Raw genomic sequence first — 13911 nt, 5'->3', positions numbered from 1 at the left:
TTTTTGTTTGGAATTAATCACGTGACGTACTGTCTTATTAAACGCGCATGCGCTTCGGGACTGACTGGGTAATAACGAGCTAGTAACATAGATTCTAGCGGAATGAACAATGCGCTCGCATTATAGAGACTTTTTCGGTGTAAATTAGTTAAAAAGGATCAGATAATTGAACAAGTGAGGACGAGTTGACGGTCTTTCGTATCGCACCATGATGTTATATTTATCTATTATCATTGCCACGCTGTGGAGTACAGGACCTCGTGGCGCAACGGTAGCGCGTCTGACTCCAGATCAGAAGGTTGCGTGTTCAAATCACGTCGGGGTCATAGTTTCTTTTTTTTTGTATTTCAAGGCATTTTTTATTTTTAAAAGTTAAATATGAATTGTTCAAGCGGCATGTACTCCTAACATCTTAATATATTAGGATCTAGATAGTGTTGATGGAAACTCGAGAGATATTTGTTAGAGATATTTCTTAGTGAGTCAATTCGTTTTTGACGTAAACTTGACTCTCATGATACTTAAATATAAATGCAATTTGTTACGTTCACCTGAGTTATTTTAATTATTAAATACACAAATATACAATAAATACAGTGAAACCTAGAGTGATACCACATTTACAAATAATCGTCTCTTTACATACAATATTTTTTTTGCTGTCATGGTAGTAACTCATTACTTATTATTCAAAGAATACATTTTCTAAAACATGTTACTTTCAATTTTTTAAGATGAATGTTTGGACGATTTAATCCAGCAAGTGGTGCAGTCGTGCTTTTCAAACATAGTCGTTGAGTCTCTCATTGACTCAATAGTTGACACATCAAATAAAAACTGGTATTTCAAGAAGAAGAAGAAAAACTACAAATCAAAGTGTTCTTTATATTCAATAGCAGGAGTTACAATATCCTCAGAGGTCCAGTGTCACGTAGAAGTTCCTGTTTATTTGGTTGGACTTCAAAGAAACTTCCACTCCAAATAAATCACAGCAACGTTCTTGTTTGACCTGTTATGTGGTTAAAAAAACCCAAACACACACTTAACTTGTGTACAAAACGCCCAAAACAAAGATGTGTGTTTGTCAGCTGCAGTGGTAAACGTCAACGTAGGGATCCTCAAACATCTCCTGAGCCAGGTGTTTGGTGACATGAGCTCGAATCCCAGTCAGAAGATCGATCTGGAACTCAAAGAATAAAGGGTTTTCATTCGAATTTAGTGAGAAAAATGCATTTATATTTTTCTAGTTTAAAGTTTTTGTTGTAAACTTCACTGAAACAAGGACCTTGAAGTGTCATAATAATAAGTGTCAGAACAAACACCTACTTTTTTTCAGACATTTCAGACTTCAATAATCAATAGAACAAAAAACTTTTTTGTCATGTCTTCATGATGGGGCTTTTCATTGGCGAAGCTTCATGAAGCAGTGTCATGTTTCTTGGAGGTCAGCAGGTGGCGTCGTCATTTTATAAAACTGATGGCGCCCAAAAAGAATGAATCCTGCAAATAACGCCATCTAGTGGGCTCTGAAAAATAATGACACTGCTTCGTGAAGCTTCATCAGACCATCACTACTATTCATGATACGCTGACTTCACGTTGAAAGGCCACTAGATGGCACTCTAAATTTGAAAATGAGGCCAGTTTGTAGGATTATGAAGCGCCATCTATTGGCCTTTCAACATGACTAAACTATATGGTGATGCCTAGTGATGGTCTGGTGAAGCTTCATGAAGCAGTGTCATTCATTTTCAGAGTCCACTAGATGGCGACATCTGCACTATTTTCCCTTGTTTCGAACAACTGTCCTAATGAAACAACTCATCATTTTTAAACTGATGGCGCCACCTACTGACCTCTAAACAACATGACACTGCTTCATGAAGCTTCATCAGACACATCACTACTTTTCATGATACAGTGACTTAACGTTGAAAGGCCACTAGATGGCACTCTAAATTTGAAAAGGAAGCCAGTTTGTAGGATTATAAAGCACCATCTAGTGGCCTTTCAACATGACTAAACTATATGGTGATGCCTAGTGATGGTCTGGTGAAGCTTCATGAAGCAGTGTCATTGTTTTCAGTGTCCACTAGATGGGGACATCTGCACTATTTTCCTTTGTTTCGAACAACTGTCCTAATGAAACATCACATCATTTATACACTGATGGCGCCACCTACTGACCTCTAAACAACATGACACTGCTTCATGAAGCTCCATCAACCCATCACTAGTTAAAGTGTTTTCTGTGTTACAAGCGATAGTGACTCAATCAGCGCTGGAGCTCTCATGTGTACCTTTCCTGTGCCATAAATTCTATATTGGTGAGGTCACTCTTTTGACAAGGTGCTCTCAGGTATGTCCCCCCCCCCCCCCCTCCACACCCAAGCCATCCCGGTTACTGTTGAGACTTGTTCGCTCTTTTGTAAACACCTCTCACGTCAAGTGTCGGCGGGAACTCTCTGCTGAGATCACAGGCTAGAAAAAAGAAAAATGACATTACAAATATGACATTCTTGCAGCTCTTACCTGGACATCAGAACACAGCGAGCCAAAGAGGAAACGACTCCCACCACCATTCCTGGTGTGCATTCCGGGTGTGCAGTGACCAGGCTGCGCTCACCAAAAATCGCCGGTAGAAACAACAAGCCGACTTTTTTCCAAGTGAGATTCTGAGTTAGAGCTTTTTGACTCTTGATACATCGATGTGCGCTAACGCCGCGGGGGAACTAAAGTGACGCTTCATTGAGAGGTTTGTTGCTATTATCGGTGAAGTGGGTCACCGTCGTAGATCCACCCCGGGGCTGCTTCCTGCGTCGTGGACTTAGTATCCAGTCGAGGATATCTTGTCAATGGCCGGCATTAGTGCAGGTCAGGACAGGGCTTTATTATTATTTTTATTTATTAACATCCCATAATTGAGTATGAAGTATGACAAAATGAGAGGAAGGGGGATGACGGGTGGAAGGTCGGGCTATTATGGGATGTGACGCGATCCTGGAGATGGTCTATGTGAAAAGTACAGTATGTTTGCTAGTTGACATTAGCATTGTGTTATCAGTGATCTGAAGCAATGGTTCCCTGACCCGAGTCCGGGGACCGGTACCAGTCTGTCGGGCATTTGTTACACAATCTATGGGTTTTGTTTTGAGGAGAAAATTGTATTTCTTTTTCTGAAGTGACATTAAGCTTTGGCTCTGGATACTTTAGGATACTTGTTTGGATCAAGTTTACTTCGCGAGAGACAGTAGACACTGGTGGCTAAAAGCTGTCGGTGTAGCGCAGGGGTGGGCAATTATAATTCTTCAAGGGCCACATTTAATCCTGGGAATGTTGTTAGGGGCCGTCAAGCAAAAAGAAAGACGAGAAAATCCCTAAAAAAAAAAGGACATTCGTCATTAGGCCGTGACTTTTATTAAGTTAAATAAGCTATTCTTGAATATATGAGTTTTTTTCAAAACGTTTCTTCAACTAACTTATAAAAAAAATGTTTTGATGGATTAATATATACTAAAAAAAATTGCACACAAGAAAGAAAGGAAAAGTAAATAAGTGTTATGTGAAAATGTGAATGAATAATAAATACTGTTTATACGCGATCATACTTTGACATTACGAGAGCCGCATAAATAAAGTCAAAGGGCCGCATGTGGCCCCCGGGCTGCACTATGCCCAGGTGTAGCTTGTTAGCCTTTTAGCTTCTCAAAAAACATGCGTAAAATATAGACTTTTTTTCGGAACAATTCCTCTTGTCGAGTTGTCCTTGATTTTCTGGAACTCCTGTTGTGTTATCAGTTGTATCTTGCTCTTTAAAGTATATACTTTATTGAATATTGTTTTGATTGTTTAAGCGCTTTGTGACCCTGGTCTGGAAAAGCGCTATATAAATAAAAATGACTTACTTACTTACTTACAAGAGGAACATTACATTAAAGGTTACATTAAAAGTGTGATTTTGGACAAAGTAAATGGAGCTCCATTCATGACCACCAAATGAACTTTTCTGCCTTTAACTCCGAAAAGACATGGTTTTAATTAGAAAATAATCCCAACCCTTAGTTGACATGACATTTGAACTTTGGGTGAACCATCCCTTCAAACTGGTCTGCAGTGAAAAGGTTGGGGATCATTGATCTAAATCAGTCCAGGGGCCTCGTGTACAAAGAAGTTCGTGGATCTTCTACTAAATATGGTCACTTGAATCCAGAAAATGGTGCACGTACAAATATGTTCAGATAAATGAATCTACAAGTACACACAAGTAAAACCACTTTTCCTTTATACATCCCAGTCAACGTAGAATTCGTCGCAGCCTTGTTCGTCCCTTTCCACGCCCTCATTTACATATTCAAATCATATTTAAATGAGCCAGAGTCTGTGATATTTCTCTCAACGATCAGAAAAAAAACAAATGAAAACTGTAAATCAGTAACTTAGAGCGCTGTAGTGATGATGATGATGATGAAGATGGTCTGATGGTCTGAGCTTCATATGAATATGTAAATTCTTATTACATCTATGAAATAAAAGCATTTTTGTTTACAAATCACAAATGAACATATCATGTGACGCTGTATTTATAAAAGTGTGTTTTTTCAAGGAGATCGTTCTGATCACGTGACCATATGAGGGGAACTTTAGCTGCTTTCATTCTGCAGCTTCACTTCGATCTAACGGACGTGATGTTGTTCCACAAGAACGTCTGTGACTCTCGTCGAGAAAGACCTGAAGCGATCGGACAGAGATCATTTTGTTCGTTATATTATAACTTTTTAACACTCTTTCCCTTATTGATAAATATGGACTTTGAGGTGGAAAAGCATGACCCCTTAGTACATGAGGCCTGTGGTCTAAAAGAGGTTTGGTGGTCTTCATTTGTCTGAATGATCTGGCCCACAGAAGAAGTTTCTTGTTGCAATGTTTACATCATACTGATGCTATTAATACATGGCAGGGGTGTCAATATGTTTTTATCTTTACCGGAGTCAGATGTTGACTTTACATCCTTGGAGGCTCGACATTATCTTAATTATCTCTGTTTTTTCTGCGTCATCAAATACTCCCGTTACACTCCTTCAACCTCAGTTTGGATCTGACTGGAAGTCTTGTGTGTTCCATGACATCGATCATCCCGTTTCCTTTCTTATCTAATCTCAAACTCTGAGGTATTTATAGGTCACCATATCAACTTGAACATGAATCTACTTTCATTTTAGCCAAAAGGGTACTTTTGTGTGTTTTAATCAAAAGTTTTGGTCTTATGATGGTAGTTTAACAAGTGAAATTGCTAAAATTCAATTTTTTATGCCTTTAGCTTTTCTTTGAAAACACATCAAAATTGAAATGATCCTTTAAAAGATAATTAATGGTTGCAAATGTTATATTTTCAGTTGTATTTCCCACCTGTTATCAGAATCAGAATATTTGTATTGACACTGTTTTGAACACAACACAGGAATTTGTTTGTGGTGATGGAAAACAAGGAATAAATAAAATAAAATAAAATAGAATAAGATACATGACATTAAAGCGGCTTATAGAATATCATAATAGCTCTTTTTTTTTTAAATTATATTTGAAATTACAATATAATAATAATTACATTAATGAAAAAGGCTTTGTTGTGCGATAAATACTCACAGAAATTAGAAAAGTACTAAAACAAAAACCCTATACTCATATTTTGAGAAAATAATGAATAAAACAAAAAATAAAAAGTTTATTTTGCATATGATCTTAGACCTTATAAGGGCCACTTTGGTCTGGTATAAACAATTACCAAGACCAAGAACATCGGAACCAGAAACTTTAATTGCCAGTGTTGTAAATACAACATAGGATTATTTTTCTGTGGTGTCAATAGAGAATAACATACATTTTTGAATCTAAATAATATACAATAATAATTATATTATTTATATTAATATAGTTTCATTTTATTCGAACACACATAGTGTTAAGGATACATATTAACAGCTATTTTATGTATCTTTCCAGATTATTTAAACAAAATTAAAAGTAGTTTATTTCACTTCAACCAGTTTTATTGTTAAAAATAATAAAAATGACGTCAGGATTGAAGTGATCCAGACTGGTCCTGAAATAATAATAAAAAAAATATTGGAAGAATTTAGTTTTAAAGTAATAAAAGTCTTTATCAAATGTTAAAGTCACTCCTTTATTCAAATTAAAGGACATATTGTTGTATAATCAACATTATATAAAAATAATGAGCATCTTGTAAATCTAAATACACAAATCAATTTTTTTTAAAAAAGCACTTAAGCAGCTTATACAATTACATAAAAGCTATTTGTTTTTTAAAATTTGATTTGAAATTAAAATATAATTATTGTAAACTGTCAACAATATATAAAAATAAAGTGCATCTTGTAAATCTAAATACACAAAACTATTTTTTTAAAAGCACTTAAGCAACTTATACAATTAAATAATAGCTATTTTTTTTAATTTGATTTGAAATCACAATATAATTATTGTAAACTGTCAACAATATATAAAAATAATGACCATCTTATAAATCTAAATACACAAAACTATTTTTTAAAAGCACTTAAGCAACTTATACAATTAAATAATAGCTATTTTTTTAATTTGATTTGAAATCACAATATAATTATTGTAAACTGTCAACATTATATAAAAATAATGACCATCTTATTTATCTAAATACACAAATCTATTTTTAAAAAAAGCACTTAAGCAGCTTATACAATTACATAAAAGCTATTTGTTTTTTAAAATTTGATTTGAAATTAAAATATAATTATTGTAAACTGTCAACAATATATAAAAATAAAGTGCATCTTATAAATCTAAATACATAAAACTATTTTTTTAAAAGCACTTAAGTAACTTATACAATTAAATAATAGCAATTTTTTTTTATTTGATTTGAAATCACAATATAATTATTGTAAACTGTCAACATTATATAAAAATAATGACCATCTTATTTATCTAAATACACAAATATATTTTTAAAAAAAGCACTTAAGCAGCTTATACAATTACATAATTGCTATTTGTTTTTTAAAATTTTATTTGAAATTACAATATAAATATTGTAAACTGTCAACATTATATAAAAATAATGACCATCATGTAAATATAAATACACAAATCAAATAAAAAAAAGCACTTAAGCAGCTTATACAATGACATAATAGCTATTTATTGTTTAAAATTTGATTTGAAATTACAATATAAATATTGTAAACTGTCAACATTATATAAAAATAATGACTGAATCTTATTTATCTAAATACACAAATCTATTTTTAAAAGAAGCACTCCAAATATTTACATTTCAATTTATACAGTTATATTGAAAGTATATTGAAAGTATTATATTGATTAAAGTGTATTCATTTGAATTGTATATAGGAACTTATAAACATGTGTTTTCTGTGACTTTTTCAGTTGTAAGATAATATAAATACGTCTATTTCAATTGTTATTGTTGTTGTCTTTCATCATAAGGTCCTCAGTTTTAATCTACTTTACTTTTCTCATCTTGTACAGGACCTATGTCAGTTGTTTCAATCTCGAATAAAAAAAAAAATATGAAAAAAGTGATCCAGGCTGAGTCTCCATTGATGAAAATGTAAACGTCATAGTTTGACAAGATCGATCAACACTTTTTTTTTTCTGAAAGTGGACGAACAACGCGGTGTTTATAGGCAGAGCCGCTGTGGGTGACACCGTCACTGGCTGCGTGGGCTGGACACATTCTCCGAGCCTGCTGGAACATGTGGCAGTGGGTTCGTGTCTCTGCAGCCGGAGAACAACTTTCCAAGTCCCAGAGCTGAGGAACTACTACCGCCCGATCCGAGCACTACTGGAGGAAAAACTCAAAGCCGCCCCCCTTTTTTTTTTCTTCTGGACTGGTGTCTCTCTTCCACGGGGAATGACTTTCTCGTCAAGTCCGCGCTGAGGCTCCGGGGGATGGTTCGTTCTTCTGCCTGAGAGGGATTAACAAACCCGGCGCTGGAGGAATGAAGGTGACGGTGTGTTTCGGGAGGACCCGGGTGGTGGTTCCGTGCGGGGATGGGAATATGAGAGTGCTCGCTCTGGTCGAGCAAGCCGCCATGAGATACAAGAAGGCGATCGCGAAGGTGAGTGTGTTTGTGTTTGTGTGTGTTTTTGTGTGTGTTTGGTGTTCCGTACTTTCATCCAGAGTGTTGCCGCAAACATGGCGCGCTGCTCCGGCTGAGGAGCGCAGGGAGAGTCGCTGAAAAAGGAGGAACCGACTTCTGGAGTCGAAAAAGTCAAGTTTCTGCTGTTATCTTAAAACAAATAAGCTTGTCAATAATGTGGCGTTTAACTTGTAAAGTTAAGAAAAATGCAGGTAAAAACTGCTCTAAATAATAACATTACTAATATCAAAACTATATATAAATGCTATTAGCATGTTAGCTGTGAACAAGTGTCAAATAAAGCAGAAATTAATAGTATTTTCTTATATATATATATATATATATATATATACAGTATATCCAATTGTTACAAACATTACTCATACATCCAAATATCTAAATTATCTTCTTTGTTTTTTTGTCTTTTGTTAAATTGATATTACAAAAATTAGCTGAGAAAGCTAACATGCTAAACAATATATATAAATGCTATTAGCATGTTAGCTGTGGACAAGTATCAAATAAAGCAGAAATTAAAATTATTTTCTTATATATATATATATATATATATATATATATATCCAATTGTTACAAACATCACTCATACATCCATATATTTAAATTATCTTTGTATTGTTGTCTTTTGATATTAGAAAAATTAAATAAGCTGAGAAAGCTAACATGCTAAACAATATATATAAATGCTATCAGCATGTTAGCTGTGGACAAGTATCAAATAAAGCATAAATTAAAAGTATTTTCTTATACAGTATATATATATCCAATTGTTACAAACATTACTCATACATCCATTTATTTAAATTATCTTCTTTGTATTGTTGTCTTTTGTTAAATTGATATTACAAAATTTAAATTAGCTGAGAACGCTAACATGCTAAACAATATATATAAATGCTATTAGCATGTTAGCTGTGGACAAGTATCAAATAAAGCAGAATTAATAGTATTTTCTTATATATATATCCAATTGTTACAATAATTACTCATACATCCATATATTTAAATTATCTTCTTTGTATTGTTGTCTTTTGTTAAATTGATATTAGAAAAATTAAATTAGCTGAGAAAGCTAACATGCTAAACAATATATATAAATGCTAAAGGAATGTTAGCTGTGGACAAGTGTCAAATAAAGCAGAAATTAAAAGTATTTTCTTATATATATATCCAATTGTTACAAACATTACTCATACATCTATATATTTAAATTATCTTCTTTGTATTGTTGTCTTTTGTTTAATTGATATTAGAAAAATTAAATTAGCAGAGAAAGCTAACATGCTAAACAACATATATAAATGATATAAGCATGTTAGCTGTGGACAAGTATCAAATAAAGCAGAAATTTATAGTATTTTCTTATATATATATATATCCAATTGTTACAAACATTACTCATACATCCATATATTTAAATTATCTTATTTGTATTGTTGTCTTTTGTTAAATTGATATTACAAAAATTAAATTAGCTGAGAAAGCTAACATGCTAAGTAGCCACTTTGTTGTTGTCACACCTGTGAGATGCAACATGTCAAATAATAGAAGTTATTCGTGCAGACTTTTCCTTGATTTTTCTGGAACTCCTGTGTTGTTCTTGGTGTTATCATGACCTTTTATATGTATTTTATTTATTTTATTGAGTATTGTTTTGGTTGTTAAAGCGCTTTGTGACCCTGATCTGGAAAAGCGCTCTATAAATATAAATTAATTACATACTTACTTACTTAAAGTGATAGTTCAGCCAAAATTCAAATTTCACTCATGTTTTACTCACTCTCAAGTTGACCAAGGGTTGGGATTATTTTTAGAATAATCTGTTCCTTTTTAGCGTTATAGGTAAAAATGTATTTTCATTTTAATGTAGCGACTGGAGCTCAGTTGTCCTTGTCTTTGTCCAAAATTATGTACTTAAAAACATCCAAGTACCTCCATAATGCTCGTCCTTGTAATGAAGCCCCGACATGAGGAATTGTTCCAGAACAAACTTAAACAAGTCAATAGTTTAAGCTTGTTTGTAGCAGAAGCTTAAGGGCTACCATCCTACGGACGGGAAATACTCTGGGTAAACATCACAAGCACCACAAGTGTAGACAGTAGACTGGAAGCCAATTTTCGCCTATAAATCTTAAAAAGAAACTCTAAAATACTCTTAAAATAATCCCAAAACTTAGTTGACATGAGGGTAAAAATGTGTGAATTTCAGTGAACAGTAAAAAGTTTGTAAGGGCCAGATAATGGAGAACAAATACATTTTTTAAGGGATGATTTAACAACATAAAGAATGATTAATTTAAAATAAAATGCATTAAAACAAGTCAAGCAAATTATTCCTTAACAAAACAGTTTTTTCTTCTACTATGTAGCCTGGAATAACTTAATAATGGCCTGATTGATGGATGTGAAGAGGTTGATGATCGTCATGTGCGTCATCGCTGTGGTATTTGAACCGTTTTAAGATAAATGAATTGGCCGATAAATCAATGGATTGAAGCGATCCTTAGCTGCTTAACTTGAGCAGCTGGTGTAAAAATAAAACTGACTTCTGAGTCATAAGCTGAAGTCACAGACGAATAATTTCAGTTAAGACGTTTGTAAGCGAGAAGTGACCCAGAACGTTTTCAGTACGATACTCAAACAATGTGAAGTTAAAAACTTCTGATAACCTTTTGCTTCGCACTTTTGCGTTGCCCTTTTTATTTGCTGACTCGCTCAAAAAGTTCATCCAACTTTCACCTGTTGAGCAACGGAAGGCAAAAGAAAACTTGCTGCCGACGTGTGTGATGTGTTGCCGCTGAGCTTGAAAGCCTTTTAAAGCAAATAATGAATGTATTAGTGATGTTGCCATGGTTCGTGAGCATCCCTTCACCCCCTTTCTTTTTTCGCCAGCATGTGGTATCACTATTAGAGTGAAATTCATAAGTGAACTTCAAAGACTAAAAATACCAGAAGGAAACCACGCTGAGTTGCCAACTTTACAACAAATGAAGAGATCCTTCTTCAATGTTTCAGCATGTTTAGTAGAATCCAGACAGTTTTTTTTTTATTTATCTCGAGGCAGGTGTGAGTGAAATTTATTTGCAACTGACAACCTGTATTGTGTAACAACACACCTGCAACAAGCGTATGTTGTCAATCACAAAGGATAAACGGTTCAAAAAATGACCTCAAACTAAACTACTAAGTATTCTTTCGATCGCAAGTTCACTCGTTCCTGATGGTTTCCTTCTGGTTCAGCAGAACGTAGGCGACCTCGTCATTGATCCGTGTATTCTCTTTGTAACTGTAGAAGTGTAGGCCACAGAGCGTGGAGAACGCTTGATGTTCCATCACATTTAATATGAGACTTAAAATTACAAATCGAGAGTGTTATATGTCAATGGAACCTTCTTTTGTTAATGCATTCTTTTAGCTTCTTATTTACTTTAAAAGTTGTTTAATACAAGTTTTTATAGAGAAATCCTGGAAGAAGTCCTTCACTAAAAGGGTTCCCCTTGTACTTGCTGGTCCCAAACAAAGTAAAAAGTCAACAAGCGAAAATGCAGTCTTTAATCTGGCCGATCGTACTGAACCATATTGTCAACGATTAACAAATATTGTTGCGCTACGTTCGTTTATATAGTTTCATAACCTTTTAACGTTTTAAATCTATACACAATGAGAGCGATTGTGTTCTTCAAACAACGGATTGGCAAACAACTCATGTGTTGTACCATGTGATGGAAAATAAAACATAATAGCTATTGTTTATTTAGTGATTATCAACACAACCGCAGATAATGTCTAGATATCAGCTTTAAAAAGAAAATATAATCATCTTTTTATTTCGTATTTGTCCAAACAAATGTACTTTATTTGAACGCCCGTGTCCTGACTATAATACACAATTAACTGCTCCAAGGAAATGTATCATTAAAGGTTACATTCAATTATAGATTTGTCTAGCTCATGCGAAATATTTAAACTAGAGAAAAAACATTTTTCTATTCTGAATAATACATTTAAATTATTTGTTATCACAACGTAAAGAATCTCCAAACATTCGAATATGAGTTTCTTAGCTTCAAATATAGCTGCTGGTCTGTTACACATTAAATTCATGGAGTTCTTTAGGGCATGTAATAGATTAAATGTACAGTATTTCCATTTGTTTGTACTCCAGTTAATAGCGAGTGATGTTTGTGGTTCTATGGTTGGACTCGGAGCAGAGCTAATGGCTTCAACCTTCTTTTTTTTCCCTGTAGATAAAAACCTGAGTGAGAAGAATTGGAAGATGCTGGCATTTGACCGCGATCTGAGTAGACTTCCTGGGAATTTAAGATAATAATCTTTATTACCAGGTCAGATAAATACTCAAGCCGCAGTTCAGATTCGTCATTCAGTCGTCATTGTTTTATTGATGGATGTAATTCCATAATCGGTACCTAATAAAAAATAAAAAAAAAGGATTTATACGCTTCAATGTTTGCGGAGCAGAGTGCGGTTGTTCCTCTTTCTCTTCACGTCGACTGCCTGATCTCCGCTAATATGTGTGGGTAACCTTCTCCACTGTGACCCCCGTGTCGGTTCAGTCTGTTCCACATTATGCACAGTCATGAGGGGCTGATACTAATGAGTCCGTCATCCTGCTCATTTGTTGGCGAAGCCACTGGTTTTTTACCGCTCGCCAGACAAATTGGGAATCAACCGCAGTTTCACATGCTTGACTGTTCTATATCCAGATCTTTTTTTTTTTCTTCTTCTTCAGCAATTATAGCGTTGAGGCTTATCAGCAGCGCGGCGTGACACTTCTTCGTTTATTACGGGAACAGGAAGTTGTTGAAGTCACCGCGCCCATTAAATTTGCATGACACAATGACCTCAAACTGTGAAGAAGAAGATGACGTCGCGCGGAGGTCGATACATTTACATTCGATAAATCTTTCACTTCGTCGGAGCTTAATGATGACGGTTGTAGCTTTTTCTAAATAATTCACACCGTCTTTTTGGGTTTGAAAAATTCCAAGCCGTAAAACAGTTGAGCGAGTCATCTGTTACTGTCTTCCACAGTGCAACAGGCATGACAGACTTGGAAGTACACCAGATTTTCTGCTGCAGTCAGTTGACTAGTCTATTATACATCAAATACCAGATGCTTTTTTCTCTTTTTTTTTTTTACACAGTCACTTTTATACACTGCTGCCTCGGCAACGGGTGAGTTACACTTAATGGTTTTATATCACTGGAATCTAAGCTTTCATTGGAACAACCTGGTTCGTGCATTCAACCTCTTGAACGTCTAAAAAAGTCCTTGAAAGTCTTTTGTGGAAGTTCTATTAAAGAATACAAAATATTTTTAGTTTTCATATATATTATACTGTATAATATTTTAATATTAATTCACAAGGACTGCTGGGTACGGAACAATATTCAATTCAATCAAACTTTGCTTCCTTTAGGTCTGAGAGTCTTCACTTTTTATGAATAATTCTTTATCCAAAAATGTATTTGATTCTTCTCTACTCAAGAGGTACAATCGCGACCAAAAAGCTGTACCAATATTTTATGGAACAGTTGTGAAGTGAAAACAAGCGGGGGTGTATATGTGAAACGTGACATTATACCAAACATTTTTAATTCTAAAAAATAAAAAAAATAAAGCACCAATATTTTAAACCAGTACTGCAAAAAAAAAGACAACTTTTTAAATACAGAAATGAAAATAAATCTGTATTTCGGTATCAGCAAC

The 13911-nt window shown here is 34.3% G+C and overlaps 1 protein-coding gene and 1 non-coding gene across 4 annotated transcripts in view; both read left to right on the top strand.

The window, feature by feature from the left end:
- The first annotated feature begins 254 nt into the window (after positions 1–254).
- Positions 255–326, top strand: trnaw-cca (transfer RNA tryptophan (anticodon CCA)). The gene has a single exon. It is a non-coding gene; the product is annotated as a tRNA-Trp (tRNA).
- A 7491-nt stretch (positions 327–7817) lies between these two features.
- Positions 7818–13911, top strand: part of LOC148081772 (partitioning defective 3 homolog) — a 367916-nt gene continuing 361822 nt past the window's right edge. For all 3 annotated transcript variants that reach the window (XM_087788810.1, XM_087788809.1, XM_087788808.1), the window contains exon 1: positions 7818–8141. In XM_087788810.1, coding sequence (XP_087644936.1) covers positions 8022–8141 — 120 coding nt within the window. In that variant the 5' untranslated portion in view covers positions 7818–8021. The remainder of the gene's footprint in view (positions 8142–13911) is intronic.

The sequence above is a fragment of the Callionymus lyra genome, chromosome 4, assembly GCF_982586985.1.
Source record: "Callionymus lyra chromosome 4, fCalLyr1.hap1.1, whole genome shotgun sequence".
In the NCBI taxonomy this organism is placed as follows: Eukaryota; Metazoa; Chordata; class Actinopteri; order Syngnathiformes; family Callionymidae; genus Callionymus; species Callionymus lyra.
Note: the sequence above shows the minus strand (reverse complement) of the source record. Positions and strands in the feature narration are given on the sequence as shown.